At 51.1% G+C, this 15665-nt stretch overlaps 1 protein-coding gene across 1 annotated transcript in view; it reads right to left on the minus strand.

The window, feature by feature from the left end:
• Window positions 1–15665, minus strand: part of ESS2 (ess-2 splicing factor homolog) — a 374781-nt gene that overhangs the window by 117544 nt on the left and 241572 nt on the right. Inside the window, exons 5-7 of the mRNA XM_069619940.1 lie at window positions 3320–3437; window positions 2693–2826; window positions 1944–2046 (exon numbers count right to left, since the gene is read on the minus strand). Coding sequence (XP_069476041.1) covers window positions 1944–2046; window positions 2693–2826; window positions 3320–3437 — 355 coding nt within the window. The remainder of the gene's footprint in view (window positions 1–1943; window positions 2047–2692; window positions 2827–3319; window positions 3438–15665) is intronic.

A 15665-nucleotide genomic window follows, 5' to 3' on the forward strand; every position in this document is an offset into this window, starting at 1 on the left:
TGTCTCTTGACGGGCCCCAGGCCTACCATATGTTGTCTCCCGGTGTCTTTCCCTCATCCTGCTCTCCCTCCACTCTACCACTGGCTCTGTGGTGTTGCATGGCTCCGCCCCTCCAGGACGTTCTCACGTCAGAGGCTTACCTCTGCGTAGGATTCTTTTCCCTCCATTCCAGATTCCTTGTCTCTTTACTCTCGCCACCATATTCCCATGGAGCGTGTTTGCTCTCCATCAGCTGTTTACTTTAATAGAATCCCAGCATTGCCTTCAGCCAAATATCTTGGAGTAATGTTAGTCTGTTGGGTATGCCAATCCACAGCAATAATATCAGTCTTTTCTATTCCCATGCAGGCAGACACTATGTTCTTTTTTGGGAGTCCTTGCCCCCTAGAAGGGAATAACTCCAAGTGAGGTCCAACTTTCCCAGAGGGAGGGTCTTGCTTAGCAGGCTCACCACCCTAGCCTCAAAGGAGCTGGCTCTACCCAGATTCGTCATACCCTTATGCATCATCCGGTCCATTGTTAAGGACACTAGTCCTCCGCTCTGTAAATCAATTAAAAAAGTTATGTAAGTATTTTTATGCCATTTTTGCCTGGGGTTTTTCATTAAATAAATACATGTCTTCTCACACTACTAAGTGGATGGTGCACAACATTGTCCAAGGTGAGGAGAACATGGAAAACTCCAAAAGCTTTCAAACATCAGCTTGTTTAACGGGAGCCAGAATTTCAAATAGAGTGGATCATTAAAAGCTTTCTAGGAAAGGGAACACTTATACAGTTGATTTCTTTTTTATTAGCTGATTTTTTTAATGCTGTTTTTTTAAACCACATTTCAAACGTATTTCACCTCTCAAACGCGGGGAGGACACTCCATGCAGCTCTCTTAAACAACTAACCCTGCCCCGCTCTCTGAAAACTCAATATCCCCTTTGCCAAAGCAACCATCTATTTCTTTTTCGTTCATATTTTAAATGATCATTAATTTCAGTGGAATTAATATTCCGCACTGAAAAATGTGTGCAGCGAGTATTGTGCAATGAAATAACTGGGTACCGCTAATCTGCTGGGAATCAAATTGAGACCACTGATTACTTTGCAAGAGAGACCAGAGGCGCTGCAAAGGTCTGTTAATTTAAATTACATTTGTATAGTGCACACATATACTACTAGGGTTTTCCTTGAAGCATGGTTGAGCCCTCCCGACACCACTACGGACTGTCTTTTGTGGGTTATCTGCGGTAAAAGCCAGTGATGGGCTCTGATGGTGGTACTACATTCTAGGGGTGCCTGACCTCTGTAGCAGTGAAATGGGTCTGCTGCATGGTGGGAGTGTACTGCAAACAGATTGCGCAGGATTAGAGCCTGCTAATGAGTTTTGTCATAAAGGCATGTATTATATGGCAATCCTAGGGCATGCAATTATTGTTCAGGTTTAAAGATTATAATACGTGTTCACTCGTTGTTCACTGGTAGTGCAGTTGGTGATTTTGGGTGGATTGTGGCGTGAGAATGGGTACAATGGTTGTTCCTAGCTGGTTTGATCAAGAATATCCTTAAGTACGGAGAAACGTAGACTGGCTAATGATAAACTTAAGTGCCATGAATCCTGAACTTCCAATCACAACAATCTTAACTTCTATTTGGCCCAGTGATCTGGAAGAAAAAGATTTTCTAGGACAGTGCTGATGTTAAACCATCGAGTTCCTGGATTCAAGGTAGCATCCCCTAACAAACAGAGAAATACTTATGTACTATAAAAGCATGTGGAATATTTTAATTACTCTGCTGCATCTTGACACCCACTGCTAAAGTAACCTCATTCAGCTCCCTTAGGCTCAGTATACACCACCATTATATTAACTGTGAAGATATGAATGCCCCAGAACACCAGCCATACATTACTAGCACATAAACTTCTAATTCAATTTTAAACGTCATTTTACCGGGAATGGGAGATGGAGTGCCAACAAATCCATATCCCTGGACCTTTGGAGAATCTTGTGGGATCAGTTCCTTCCCATCTGGTCCTACCTTACCCTGCTTGTACTAGGGTAAAGAAAGAAGAGACAGCATAAGTAATGTGACTGGTGAGAGAGCCTTCCACATTTTTTCGTGGCAGATATTTCAGGGTTTTTATAATCAAGATTTCAGGAGAAAAGTAAAGACATATCTCCATTTTCTAACAGAACTTCTGTCACCTCCAACCCATCTCCCACAAAGCTGTAACAGGCCAACTCACTTACACACTCTCTTTTTGGGAGTTACAAGCAAAACAAATCACTAAGACTGAAATGCACAGGCACGTCACACGAAAAAGCATTACTTCAAATGTCTTTCAATGTTAGCAGAAGCAAGTGCTAAAAAAGGGAAGAGGATGCAAGGGGTAGAAATGGGACAAGAAAGGAACAGGAAAGAAAGATAGGTAAGATCCCAAGATGAAACACCAAGAAACAGGAAATGCATGAGGGGAAATGATAAGAGGAAGTGGCAATAAACAGAGGCAAGAAACGTAATGTAGAGGAGGAAGGAGGCAAGCAATAAGGGGGTGGGAGGGCTGAATAAGACAAAAGGCAAATGCAAAAATCCCCATAAAAGAACCGATGCAGAAGAAACATTGTGTAAAAGAAGTAAACAGAGGAGAAGTGTGATGAGGGAAAGCGGGACAGATGTTGGCCAGGGAAAGCAGCTTTACTTGTGCATTGAGTGCAGCTGCTTGCTGTAGCTGTGTTTTGCTGAGGGCTTGACTAAAGGGGTCCTTCAGGAAACGGGTGTTTCTGTGAATCACATCTCGTGGCTTCTTGAATACATCATCAAGATCGGGTACACCTAAGGGTAAAAAATAAAACATTTGAATAGGCAGTGCAAGTGAAGTAACAAAGTGCAGATTCCGTGCCCTGGGGACCCTTTATACTCGGACACTGTCACAGTTTAATTACAAGTCATCACTAACTCACACCAGAAGAAAGGTCTGACAAGCACCAGGAAGCAAGATCGTAGTACAGTGTTGCCAAAAAGTGTATGGCTCACAAGTCTAAAATATGAGCCATCCCCAATTAAAAGGGAGCTTCACCAGCTAGGGGAGTAAAGGAAAGAAAATCAGAACTTGGGCTGGCCTTAATATGAAACCTCACACCCCTATCAATGGTAAAAACAGTTGACACCTGTGCAGCACATTAACAAGGCACTGGGTTTAAAGGAAGGGAAATTAATGGAAGGGGAAGATGGGCAAGCTATGTGCAGAACATGCCTCTGTAGGTGGCAGGACTCACGGTTTACAGAGTGTTGACGTGCAATTGGCTGGTTTAACGTGTTGACTCACCTGCAGGGTAATACATGAGAGAGTTCCTGGCTTGGTACTTCCAGGAATCCACACCAGCCTGTATACTCTGAATGGCCTGTCTTTCAGCTGAAGGTAGTGCCAGATTCTCTTCATGCCTCTGCAATCGAAAGAAAGACAACAAGATAGTTTCAAACCTGAAGCTCTGGCTCACAAGCTTTTGGACTCTGGCCACAGTGGGGAACCAGCCCCTGAACTTACAGTTGCAATGTTTGAACAAACTCCCATGCTCTGGGAATGTACTACAATGTATCAGTAACAGAGACTGCTTCAGTTATTTGCCGTTTATATTCTTGAGGAGAATCAACTACTTTAGAATTGGCCCACATATCTGCCCCTAAGGAGGGCTTGGGTTTTCCAACTCAGTTTGAATAACATTTGTCTTGCCTTGAAAAGAACCCGTTGTTTTGGGTCGAAACATGTGTCGGCAGTCTTGTTTTTGCATCAACTCATAAAATCTGTTTCAACAGCGTTTTTTTTTTACTGAAGAATCTATTGCTTTGGACTCTTTGTTTCACTGTATTTGTTGTCCAGTTAGACATTCAATTTGAATAGGACATTTACCATTCGCTTAGGGCTGTGCAATCATTTAGAGGTGACATTTTTCAAGTGTTTGTTTCTATTAGCAGTTTTTGAGGTGACTGCTGGTCCCTCTTTCGTGCAGCAACCCAATCTTATTTGGTTAGTAAGGGTCGCATTGACTTTAGTTTGTCTTTTCAAATTTAGTTCTAACCCAGCGCCTCACCACACCGGCACACCTCAATTTTGTTCTTCTGGCTCACAAGCTCCCTTTAAATCTCTCTCTCCATGGTGGTATCCTTTGTAAGGGTGTAGAAGGAAGACTCGGACATAGGTGATGTAGTTATTGTCGAACCTTTATTAAAGTAAAAATGAGGGTTTGGAAAAATGCCTCCCTGCCCCAAGTACTAGGAGGGGTTTCCCTGCCTCTAAGGAAACTAGCAAAACTGTCAGGATGTCAATATAAAATGTCAATCACTGTTGTGTCCCAAAACCCTACTTCTGGCCGTAACACTAATGACAAATCTAAAGTCCAATGATACTTTGTTCTCAAAAAGGTGCTGATAAAACTCCTTCAAAGAAAAAGTTCTAAATGTCAGTGATGGCATTAATCAAAAGAAATGTCCCCTTTCAAGGGTGAGGTGTTCCAATATGCAGGAATTATTCTGGCTCTTGGCTTGTTCCACTTCACAAGCCCACAAGTTGACTTATGAGAAACAACAAAAGTTCACTTTACTGCTGGTTTCTAATATGTGTGCGGGTCCCAGACTTGTGGTATTGGTTGCAACCAACTTGGTTTAACTCTCCTGCTAAGTATGGTCCTTCTTAGTAATTCCTTCTCTCTCTCTCTCTAATAGATTGTGTCCAAGGGAATATCACAATCTCTATGTGTCTCTTCCCATTGGGTACCAGACCCGTTGTGCCGTTTGTAAATCTGGTTAGTTATTTAATCTCCGAGAAGTTCTGGTTCCCTCTTCTTCTCAGTCAGTAGATTTCATCCAGGGGAATGTGATGGTTTCTAGGTGTCTATCTGTTGAGTTCCAGACCCGCTGTGCAGTTTATACCTAGTCGGATTTATTCTCTCACCAAGGGCTCTCCTCAGAATCCCCTTTTCTCTCTCTCTCTGAGGGTCCCCGACCATCCTCCTCTCTCGGCCTAGATAGTGGTGGAGCCCTCGACTCGTAGTTAGTTCCTTTGATAGCCTGGTTTACTCTCCTGCCACGCTTGTATTTCTTTTCTGTCTCCCTCTCTTCTTTTTGGGGTCCTTGCCCCTTTTATTATGTGGGTTAAATATGGGTGCAAGTCACAGACTGGCAATACATTTCGCCGACAACCTGGTTCACTCTCCTGCCAAGCCTGTATTTCTTTTGTGTTTTTTTTCTCTTCTTTTAGGGTCTCTGACCCTATTTTCCACCGTTTTAAATGTGGGTGTGAGTCCCAGACTCGCAACTCTCCTCTTGGATAGCTTAGTTCACTAACCTGCCAAGTTAACCTTCCTCTTGCCGTTGTTTCGCTGTTAACTAAGGTATCTGAGTCTCTTTCTGTCCATATTTCCCTCAGGGTGTCAGCCGTGGTACTCTCCGACTTCCGGAATTCCCAACCCTCTCACTGTTCTCTCTGTGCTTCTCCCGGACCGCCTGTTCCTTTTCACCAGGTTGTGTACCTTTGCTTTCGGTTTGCGTCTTCTGGTTCAAGGGACTCCTTCTCGAGGCTCAAGTAGTGTTCATTTTCGTTTTGGTCACCTGTCAACGGGGTTCTGCGTCCTTCTCACGGTCTCCTCTCGGCATTGCTCTGGATGCCGTGGAACGCCCCGGCAATTGTGAACGGAGGACAGCACAGGGGCAAGACTACACAGAGCAAGAGGTTCCAATCCCGGATCCACGCTTAGAAACCGAACTCCGGTATTAAGTGCATTATAAAAAAACACTTAAATATGAAAAAATGAAGGTCCAATTATAAATCAGTATGGCAATGTCACTACTAAGATACCAACTATTTTGATGACTAAGAATTATTCTCATGTTTTTATGTATGTATTTATATTTCTGCTAGCTAGCACATCATTGCCAGTTTACATTATGCTTAGCACAAAATGACCCATTTTCACCATACACCATAGTGCATCATTGCCAATTTACATTGCACCCAGTACAATACTTGAACTTAACAGATTAATGCCAGTTTTGGTTATGCCATGGTAGCAGATCATGGTAGTCTTTCCATATTCTCACCCACGATTGCCTCCCCTAAACTGCTACCAGAAATAAGGCAACCCAATGTTCCTCATATTGTCAATGGTCTGGACAGGCATCATAGCTACAGCCTGCGTTAAACACCACAGTAAAGCTTGTTTCTCAGTCAGTGTCCGCTATTGGCTTAGAGGGCGGTCTGGACCTCCAGACCAGCCACAAATAACCAACCTCAAGCCAACAGCAGAAAGAGTGGGGGAGGGGTTGATCTGGGAATTTCTTTTTTGCATAGGTAAATGACTTGTTGTAGTGCCAGTGTGATGACCCAATTGGATCTGGCATCCCTGCTGAAGGAGTAACCGGATTTGTGCTGCTCACAGACCCAGTGAAACTACAAAGTTCGGCTGGAGATCACTCGGTCTATATAGGTGGACGAACCAGCATACTTACCACAGAAAGGTGTTAACAGTGGCCCTAAATGCACCACAAATCCGGTCACCATGCTTGTGAGGATGAATAAACATCCTAAACTCTACTTCTGGCATGAGTCCCAAACTTTTCCCTTTTTCTCCCAAACTGATGTACAGATCTTATTCCCAGATGAGTCTCCATATCCATGGACTCATTAGGGAGGCAACTCTGATGTGCTTCTTGAGATACCCTATGCTTCTATGCCTCTCAGGGTAAGGATGTCCCTACCTTGTTCCCTATGCAGTTAACTATGCACACTTAGTTATGGTCTCACATTGATGGCAGTCATTTCTCCTTTTACAGGTGTGTCTGTCTCGAACCACAAAATAGTATGCTGCCTCCCAAGGGAAAATATAGAGGGCACCTCTGCATAGAAATCTCACGTGGGCCTCTCCCTCAAACCCTGTTCACTTTGTGAAAGGAAACATATGTGCCCTTATTTGATCATAACATCTGGCTACACTAAATACTTATCAAACAACATGTACTTCGGAATCAGGATATAGGCATGCTAACACTCTGGATGTGCAAGTAGAACGTAATATATACCTATGAAAAGAGATGTGGGGTAAGCACCTAGAAGCTTTTACAAATAGGAGAAATGTCAGCAAGCTTCTCGCCCACAGTTGATGTTATAGGTACTTTTGAGCACTAATGCTACATATAGGACAAGCAATTACAGGCTCTGAGAGCCGACACCCTTAATTGTATTATATAAAGCAACTTCAAAACAATACTAAGCAGGATGAGAAAAAAGACCGGAGATGCCAGCGACGCCGATAAACCCTGATGATTAAACAAGGACCCTGAAAGGCTATAATAGCAAAGGACCACAAGTTTTTTCCAGCGCCCAGTTACCTCAGGGTTCGGCGCACGATACAAATAATAAACAAATACAAATACAAGGATAATTTAATGCATAAAACTCTTGACAAGAGACAAATTGGAATAGTGCTTACAGGATAGAAAGTAAACCATAGGCACTGACACAAGAGCAGGAAAAAACATCACACCAAACAAACAATAGGGAACCAAGGGAGACGTGCAGGGGAAATCCAGGAACCGAGTCTAAGAGGAGCTGGTAAAGCGCAATCACAAGCCCAAAAAGACCCCCATCCCCAACCAGGGAAGGAAAGGCAACAAACAAATTCTTTCAAAGAGGAGTGTGTAAAGGATCAAATATACATCACAGAACACAACTAGGTGAAAGGTCTTTAAAACAGACAAACTGGGCTGCACAGGAATGGGAAAACACTAGAAAGTGCTGACTAAAAAACAGAGAAAGCTATGGTTGGAATCCATAAGGCAAACGTTACTAATAAGCACACTAAATTCGAAATCCAAGGATTCAGGAATAAGGAGCTAGGAAATATATACTAAGAATAAAGGACCAGGAACAAGGAAGCAGCCATAAACAGGAACACTGCAACACAGACTAGTCCTGAACTGAAGAAAACAGGCATATCCGGTCATTTTACCGAACGTAAAAGTTTCGAATGGCAAATTTTCAAATTCTTTATGCCGAAATGCCTTTCTTTCGAATGACAATTTAATTGAAAAAAATGTGAAAGTGCCATCGACATGGGTTAGGGTTGGTGCTTGGGTTAGTGTTGGGGGTGGGAGGGTGGCATGGGGTTTGGGGGAGTTGAGCCCCCCCCCAATATACACATGGGGGGCAATTCATAGAATTTAGCGCACAAGTGGCGCACGCGGCTGGCGCACTGTGTGCGCGTGCGGATCCCTGCGCCAGCCGCGTGCGCTAAAATCCATTTCCGCGCACAGCGTATTCATGGATTCCAGCTACCAAAACCAGCCGTGGCGCACAGTGGCGCAGCGACCCTGCAGCAGCGCCAGTTACGCCCCCAAGAACGCCTCTCGCGCAGGGAAAAGCCATGAAAATCCCCAATCCAGCGCAAAGGGCTGCGCTAACCCTGTACCAGCACGGCAAGCGGGCTACGTGTATCACTGGGGTGCGCGGGAAGTACCTCACGTCATTTCAGCTGGGTACGTGTATTTCAGGGGTGCGCTGGAAGTTCCACACGCGATTCCATCAGGGGTGCGCGGGAAGTTTCACACGTGAATTCAGCAGGGTACGTGTATATCAGGGGTGCGCGGGAAGTTCCACACACGAATGTCCTGGCTACGTGTATCTTGGGGTGCGCAGGAAGTTTCACACGCGATATCAGCAAGGTACGTGTATTCCAGGGGTGCGCTGGAAGTTCCACACGCGAATGTCCAGGCTACCAGGCTACGTGTATCTTGGGGTGCGCGGGAAGTTTCACACGCGATATCAACAGGGTACGTGTATATCAGGGGTGCGCGGGAAGTTCCACACGCGAATGTCCTGGCTACGTGTATTTCGGGGTGCGCGGGATGTTTCACACGCGATTCCATCAGGGTACATGTATTCCAGGGGTGCGCGGGAAGTATCACACGCAAAAACAGCAGGGTACGTGTATTCCAGGGGTGCACGGGAAGTATCACACGCAAAATCAGCAGGGTACGTGTATTTCAGGGGTGCGCGGGAAGTATCACAAGCAATTCCATCAGGGTACGTGTATTACAGGGGTGCGCGGGGAGCACCACACGTGAATTGCACGTGTGGGTCCTCCCAGGTGTTCCCTCTACACCCTCCACGGCCCCTCCAGGTGGCCCACACCACAGGGGCCTACCCTGCACATGTCCTGCAGGCACCCCATCCACCATGGCCATGCCCCCCAGCCAACCCACGTCACCTTGCACGACTGCCCACCAACGCATGTCCCCCTGTCCCCTATCACCCCCACCCCCCAGCCACCAGGGGCAGCCTCCACCAGGCCCCCACTCATATCTCCCATCACCCCCACCCCCCAGCCACCAGGGGCAGCCTCCACCAGGCCCCCACCCATGTCTCCCATCACCCCCACCCCCAGCCACCAGGGGCAGCCTCCACCAGGCCCCCACTCATGTCTCCCATCACCCCCACCCCCCAGCCACCAGGGGCAGCCTCCACCAGGCCCCCACTCATGTCTCCCATCACCCCCAGCCACCAGGTGCAGCCTCCACCAGGCCCCCACCCATGTCTCCCATCACCCCCACCCCCCAGCCACCAGGGGCAGCCTCCACCAGGCCCCCACCCATGTCTACCACCACCACCTCCCCCCAGCAGTGCAGGGGCAGCCTCCACCAGGCCCCCACTCATGTCCCCTATCACCCCCACCCCTCAGCCACCAGGGGCAGCCTCCGCCAGGCCCCCACTCATGTCCCCTATCACCCCCACCCCCCAGCAGTGCAGGGGCAGCCTCCACCAGGCCCCCACTCATGTCTCCCATCACCCCCACCCCCCAGCAGTGCAGGGGCAGCTTCCACCAGGGCCCCACCCATGTCTACCACCACCCCCACCCCCCAGCCACCAGGGGCAGCCTCCACCAGGCCCCCACCCATGTCTCCCATCACCCCCACCCCCCAGCCACCAGGGGCAGCCTCCACCAGGCCCCCACCCATGTCTCCCATCACCCCCACCCCCCAGCCACCAGGGGCAGCCTCCACCAGGCCCCCACCCATGTCTACCACCACCCCACCCCCCAGCAGTGCAGGGGCAGCCTCCACCAGGCCCCCACTCATGTCCCCTATCACCCCCACCCCCCAGGGGCAGCCTCCACCAGGCCCCCACTCATGTCCCCTATCACCCCCACCCCCCAGCCACCAGGGGCAGCCTCCACCAGGCCCCCACTCATGTCTCCCATCACCCCCACCCCCCAGCCACCAGGGGCAGCCTCCAACAGGCCCCCACTCATGTCTCCCATCACCCCCACCCCCCAGCCACCAGGGGCAGCCTCCACCAGGCACCCACTCATGTCTCCCATCACCCCCACCCCCCAGCCACCAGGGGCAGCCTCCACCAGGCCCCCACCCATGTCTACCACCACCCCCACCCCCCAGCACTGTGGGGCACCTGCCAGTAGGCCCCAACTCATGTTCCCCTGCACCCCCACCCCCCAGCACTGTGGTGCACCCTCCACCAGGCCCCAACTCATGTTCCCCCTGCACCCCCACCCCCCAGCACTGTGGGGCACCTGCCAGCAGGCCCCCACTCATGTTCCCCTGCACCCCCACCCCCAGCACTGTGGTGCACCCTCCACCAGGCTCCCACTCATGTCTCCCATCACCCCCCAGCACTGTGGTGCACCCTTGACCAGGCCCCAACTCATGTTCCCCAGCCAACATGTCATCACAATCTAGATCCCTGGTCCCTATGGTCAGCCTCCAAATGCAAAACACCCACCCGAATATTGCATCCACCCACTTAGAAATGGCAATAACATGATAGAACACCAATTGCAAGTTTGGAAACGAACCCATGTCCCTCACATACACCCAATGGGTGTCAGTGAATCTCAAAACCCATATCATGATATTCATGAAACCAATGAGATGATACTACACATTGAAGTTTGATCAAAAAATATGTATTAAAGGAAACATAAATTGAATCAAAAATAAACAAACAGAAATGGGAATGTAAAAAAATTAAAAGAAGCATGTCCGTGCAAAAATGCAAAACCAAAAATCATAATCCAAAGGAATGGTGTCCAAAGTCACAGTCCACAAAAGAAAATCCAATGGAAAATTATAATTGAAAGCCATTGCTCCATGGGTAAATTGTAAAATGAAAAGAAAATCCAACAGTGAACTATGTACAGATGAACAAGCCAGGGTCCATGATCCCAACAAAAGAAATGAAACCTATCTAACAACACTACCTAATAAAAAAAAAACTATATACAAAAATGTGGCCCATTGTCCAAAAGGTCCAAAGAAAATGCAAAAACAAAGGAAACCTAACACTAACTACAGAACTATATACAAGGGCAGCGGGCTAGTCCGACGGCTCACTTTTGGATGTCCCGGGCCAGGGCATCATCGAACTCCTGCTCAATGTCCCGAAGGCGGTCCTCCTCCATGGCCCCGAGGGTCCGCAGGGCCGTCGACGTGTCCACCTCCAACCCCCTGCGGATTGCCTCGAGGCACTCGGCCCGCCTCAGGGCCCTCCGCATGGAGTTCTCCGCCCTGACCATCGTGAGCCGTGCCTCTTCCGCCCGCTGCCGCTCCGCATCTATGGCGTGGCCCAACTGCTGCCACACGGAAGACACTTTCTGTCCTGGGTCCTCCTGCCCTCCGGCCGATGCCTGCCCCTCCGATGTCGAAGGCCCCGAGCCTTCATGGCTCCCACCACGTTGCTGCTGCTGCTGTGCCTCTGCCCGTGCACTGCCTCCTGCTGCCTGCACATCCTCCGCTGGCTGGGGTGCAGTCGTTGATGTGGCCACCCCTGCTGGACGTCCGACTCCCGACTGTGGCAGGGATTCCTCCTCCACCAGCCTGGCCGCACCGTCAGAGGCAGCTCCACAGGGCACCCAGGTGATTGATGGGTGGGAAGATGGCACGGAGGACGACTGGCGCATAGGGGGTTCAGTTGAGGAGGGGGGTCGCAGCAAGCCCCATCAAACGGAGGAATCTGGCCTAGGTGACCTGTCCCAGTAGGCCGACGCGGTCAACAAGCCATTCAAGATGACGTGCAGTCTCCTCATGAAAAGACTGCAGGTCACCTCGCATGGCCTGTTGACGCAACGCCACACCACTCAGGACAGGCTCAACCCGGACCCGGATAGCCACGTCCGCAGGCAGAGGAAGGCCAGTTGTCGTGAGCTCATCCCCTGCCTGAAAACGGGTCTGGAAGTAGGCATCCCTGCTGGTGCAAGATGATGCAGGGACAGGATCAGGGGCAGGATTGCACACAGGCACCTCCGTGACGGCCTGTGCTGCCTCCTGTCCCTGGTCCTGCACTGCACCACTAGCACCAGTGGAATCCCCACCTCCAGACCCCGTCTCTGTTGCTTGCACGGCCTCCTCCTCCACCAAACCCCCCACCAACCTTGATGACTCCGTGCCATCTTCCCCCGTTGGGCCCTGTGGGGTCCCAGCTGCCCCTTCTGCTGCCGAGGAGTCCAACTCCGACCTCCGCCTCTTGGACCTCCCCCCGGCAGGTGCGGCCTGGGACGCGGCACCGGACCCCTCACTCCCCGACGAGATCACAACCTGGGAGGGGAGCCGGGCCTTGCGTCTCCGGCTGGCGGTGGGATCCCCGCCGCTGTGCTCCACATCACCTTCTGCGCCCTCTTCATCAGTTGGCGCTGCAGACAGGGAGAAATAAAACACAGGCATCAGGGCACTGTACAATGGACACATACACACATGACAGTTGTACATGAGTGGCATTGGCAAACCTCAGACATGCCATCACAATCCCCAACACACTCAACTCGCACACATGAGCCATACCACAGCCATATCGCAACTGCCAGCACCATCCATACACATACAACAGCATGAGCAGGCAAAGCTGAGCCCGACATCACATGCAAGACAGGAAGTGCACTACACATGTACACACACCACCACACTTGCATGCATGTGTACACCTCTGCCAAGTGTCGCAATGTTCAGATGGGCATCCATGTCACATCTGCCAATCAGGCTTCCACATCCCGCTGTCACATGCATCCATGTTGCATCACTGTTGCACCCTTGTCAAATACACACAAATGCACATGTACACAGTGCTGATACATGCAGCTGAAAACAACATACATGCGTGACATCACAAACATGTCTACTTACATACACATTCATCCAAACATGTGTGCCCACACAACTGCATTTGCCATGCAAGCCTACACACACAAGCACCATCCATGTCTCACACATTACAGCCCTCGCATGTGTTAGCCTCATGGCCCTGTACAACCCCACCCATACTCGACCCCATACAAACAGATATGCAACCTGCACACTACTGAAACATCACCACACGCACAGCTCACAATCAGGATGCATGTACACTTACCGCTCGACTCCAGACGGGTCTGCCTCTCAAGGACGTGGACGTGGAGCGCTGGGGATATGCGTTCCAGGATCCTCATCTGATCTTCCGACAAGTGGCCCCGGCGCCCCTTAGCATCCGCTGCCTTCAAGAGGCGCCGGGCCTTGTTCAGGGTCCTGGACCTGAAGTCCTCCCAGCGCTTCTTGACATGTTGGAAGTCGCGGACTGCCACCCCCTCCGCGTTGATGGCAGTCACGATGTCAGTCCAGATCCGAGTCCGTCCTTCCTTGTCGGCGCGGGAACTTCCGAAGAGGGCATCATACTGCCCCAGGACTTGCTCCACCAGGACACCAACTTCCCTGGCACTGAAGCTGGTGCCCCTCTGCCTCTCTGGCCAGGGGTTGTCAGTGGTGCCAGATGTTGCAATGCCCAACATGACAACCCCAGAGGCAGGAGTGGGTGGGCAACTGGGGCTGGGCTGTGGAGCGATGGAATCCCAGTCGGGAGTCTTCGGTTCCAGCAGGGGTGGTCACAGCAACAGCACCCCTGGCTGATGTGCAGGCAGCAAATGGCAGGGCACGTGGGCAGCAGGCAGTCAGGCAGCAGCAGATGGCAGGTGGGAGCGTGCTCGGGGATCTGGGGGGCAGTAATTCGGCCTTCTGGGCAGGAGCATGGTCTTCCGTGTGCTTACGCGTGGCCAGCTTGATACGGAGTGATTTGGCGCGTGAAAAACTGCACGTCCGCGTGTAATCCGAGGAAAGGGCCCATGCGCGTAAGTGACGTGACGCGCGCGGGCGTTTCCCTCAGCACAGGTTAAAGGTGAGCGGGCCCAGCAGTTCGCTATACGTGCCTTTCGTGGAGACCGACGTGTGTTGCCGCTTCCTGTTTCGCGCGCCATCACAACTTCACAGCTATCAAGGACAGATCTCTTCTTTTGGCGGGGGTATTGGCTATGCGTGTTTTTCTGCATCGCGCTAGTCAGACGGTGAGTCGCACACGCTCTTTTTCCCACTGCGGGTGCCCCTGTGTATCGCACCCATTTTCGATGTCATAGTAGCCTGCGTGTCCCACGCGTACGCGTTATTCGTGTTACTGGGTGCCACCGCGTACTGCGGGAGGTTGAATCCACGCACGTAGGCTGCAGGGTTGCATGCACGTTTTTACTGCAGTTTTGGGGTGCCTGAGCGTTGCGTGACCCGTCACTACATCACCGGGGTCACATACAGCCTTGTTGTTAACATCTTGCTTCCCACCCCCTTCACCCCAATTGCCCAGGTCAATTGTGGTGTACACCTCCCATTGGCACCACTCCATCTGTGCCGGCACTACATCTGTGCCATGGTTGGGAGGCCACCAAAGGTGAGGGGCGCCTCAGCTGGGCATCCTCCTAGTGGCGGGCGTGGTCGGGGACGTGGCGACCAGGGAGTAGGGGGACTCCAGGGTGTCCAGGGCGGCCACAGAGGGGGAAGAGGCAGGGGTGCGCCACTTGAGCACAATGTTGTGCCATGTGTCGGTGCAGTCATGCCACCACCCCCTGTGGTTCCGGGGGATGCAGCTTCTGCATCTGGCACTGGCGCCCGTGTGACCCGGCAGTCCGTTCCATCGACTGCCACGGGCCCAAGGGTAGTGGTAGCTGCAGGTGCAGCTGTGGACACCGCCACCCAGGCTCAGGGTCTGCCAGCGCAGGCTGCGTTGGCACTAGAGGAGCCCTTGGTAGATCTCCAACAGGCCAGGAGGGAAACCATAGGGGCAGGCTGGGCTGCTCAGACCAAGACACGTGTCCCTGGGGCAGTCATGTCATCTGCTGCCCCGAACAGCCAGGTGTTGGCAAGTGCAGGGGCAGATGCACCCAACAACACCCCGGTTGTGAGTCTGCCAACCAGGACCGTTGCGGTCAATGACCCTGCCACAGCTGATGCTGCTGCGCAGGGTCCATTAGTGGGCACCCAGCTGCCACTGACACAAGTCAGGCCTTTGGTCATCCCTCCACCTGCCACTCCCTTGGCTAAATCCACCGAACCCACTGGCCATACTGGTCAGGGCGGCATTAGCCAGCAAGGGTCTGCGCCACAGTCCAAGAGGAGGAAGGTTGCACCTGCAGCACAGGCTGGCACCCCACACACAGCCACGACCTCCTGCACGTCGAGGAAGAAGCCTTTCTGCAAGCAGGAACTGGACTTCCTCGTGGACTACGTGCAGGGCCACAGCCGTGACATGCTAGTAGGTGCCAATAGTCAGACTACGGCTGCCCAATGTGACACCCACTGGAAGCATGTTGCAGAACATGTCA

The sequence above is a fragment of the Ambystoma mexicanum genome, chromosome 10 (genome assembly GCF_040938575.1).
Source record: "Ambystoma mexicanum isolate Mex_15411 chromosome 10, UKY_AmexF1_1, whole genome shotgun sequence".
Taxonomy (NCBI): Eukaryota; Metazoa; Chordata; class Amphibia; order Caudata; family Ambystomatidae; genus Ambystoma; species Ambystoma mexicanum.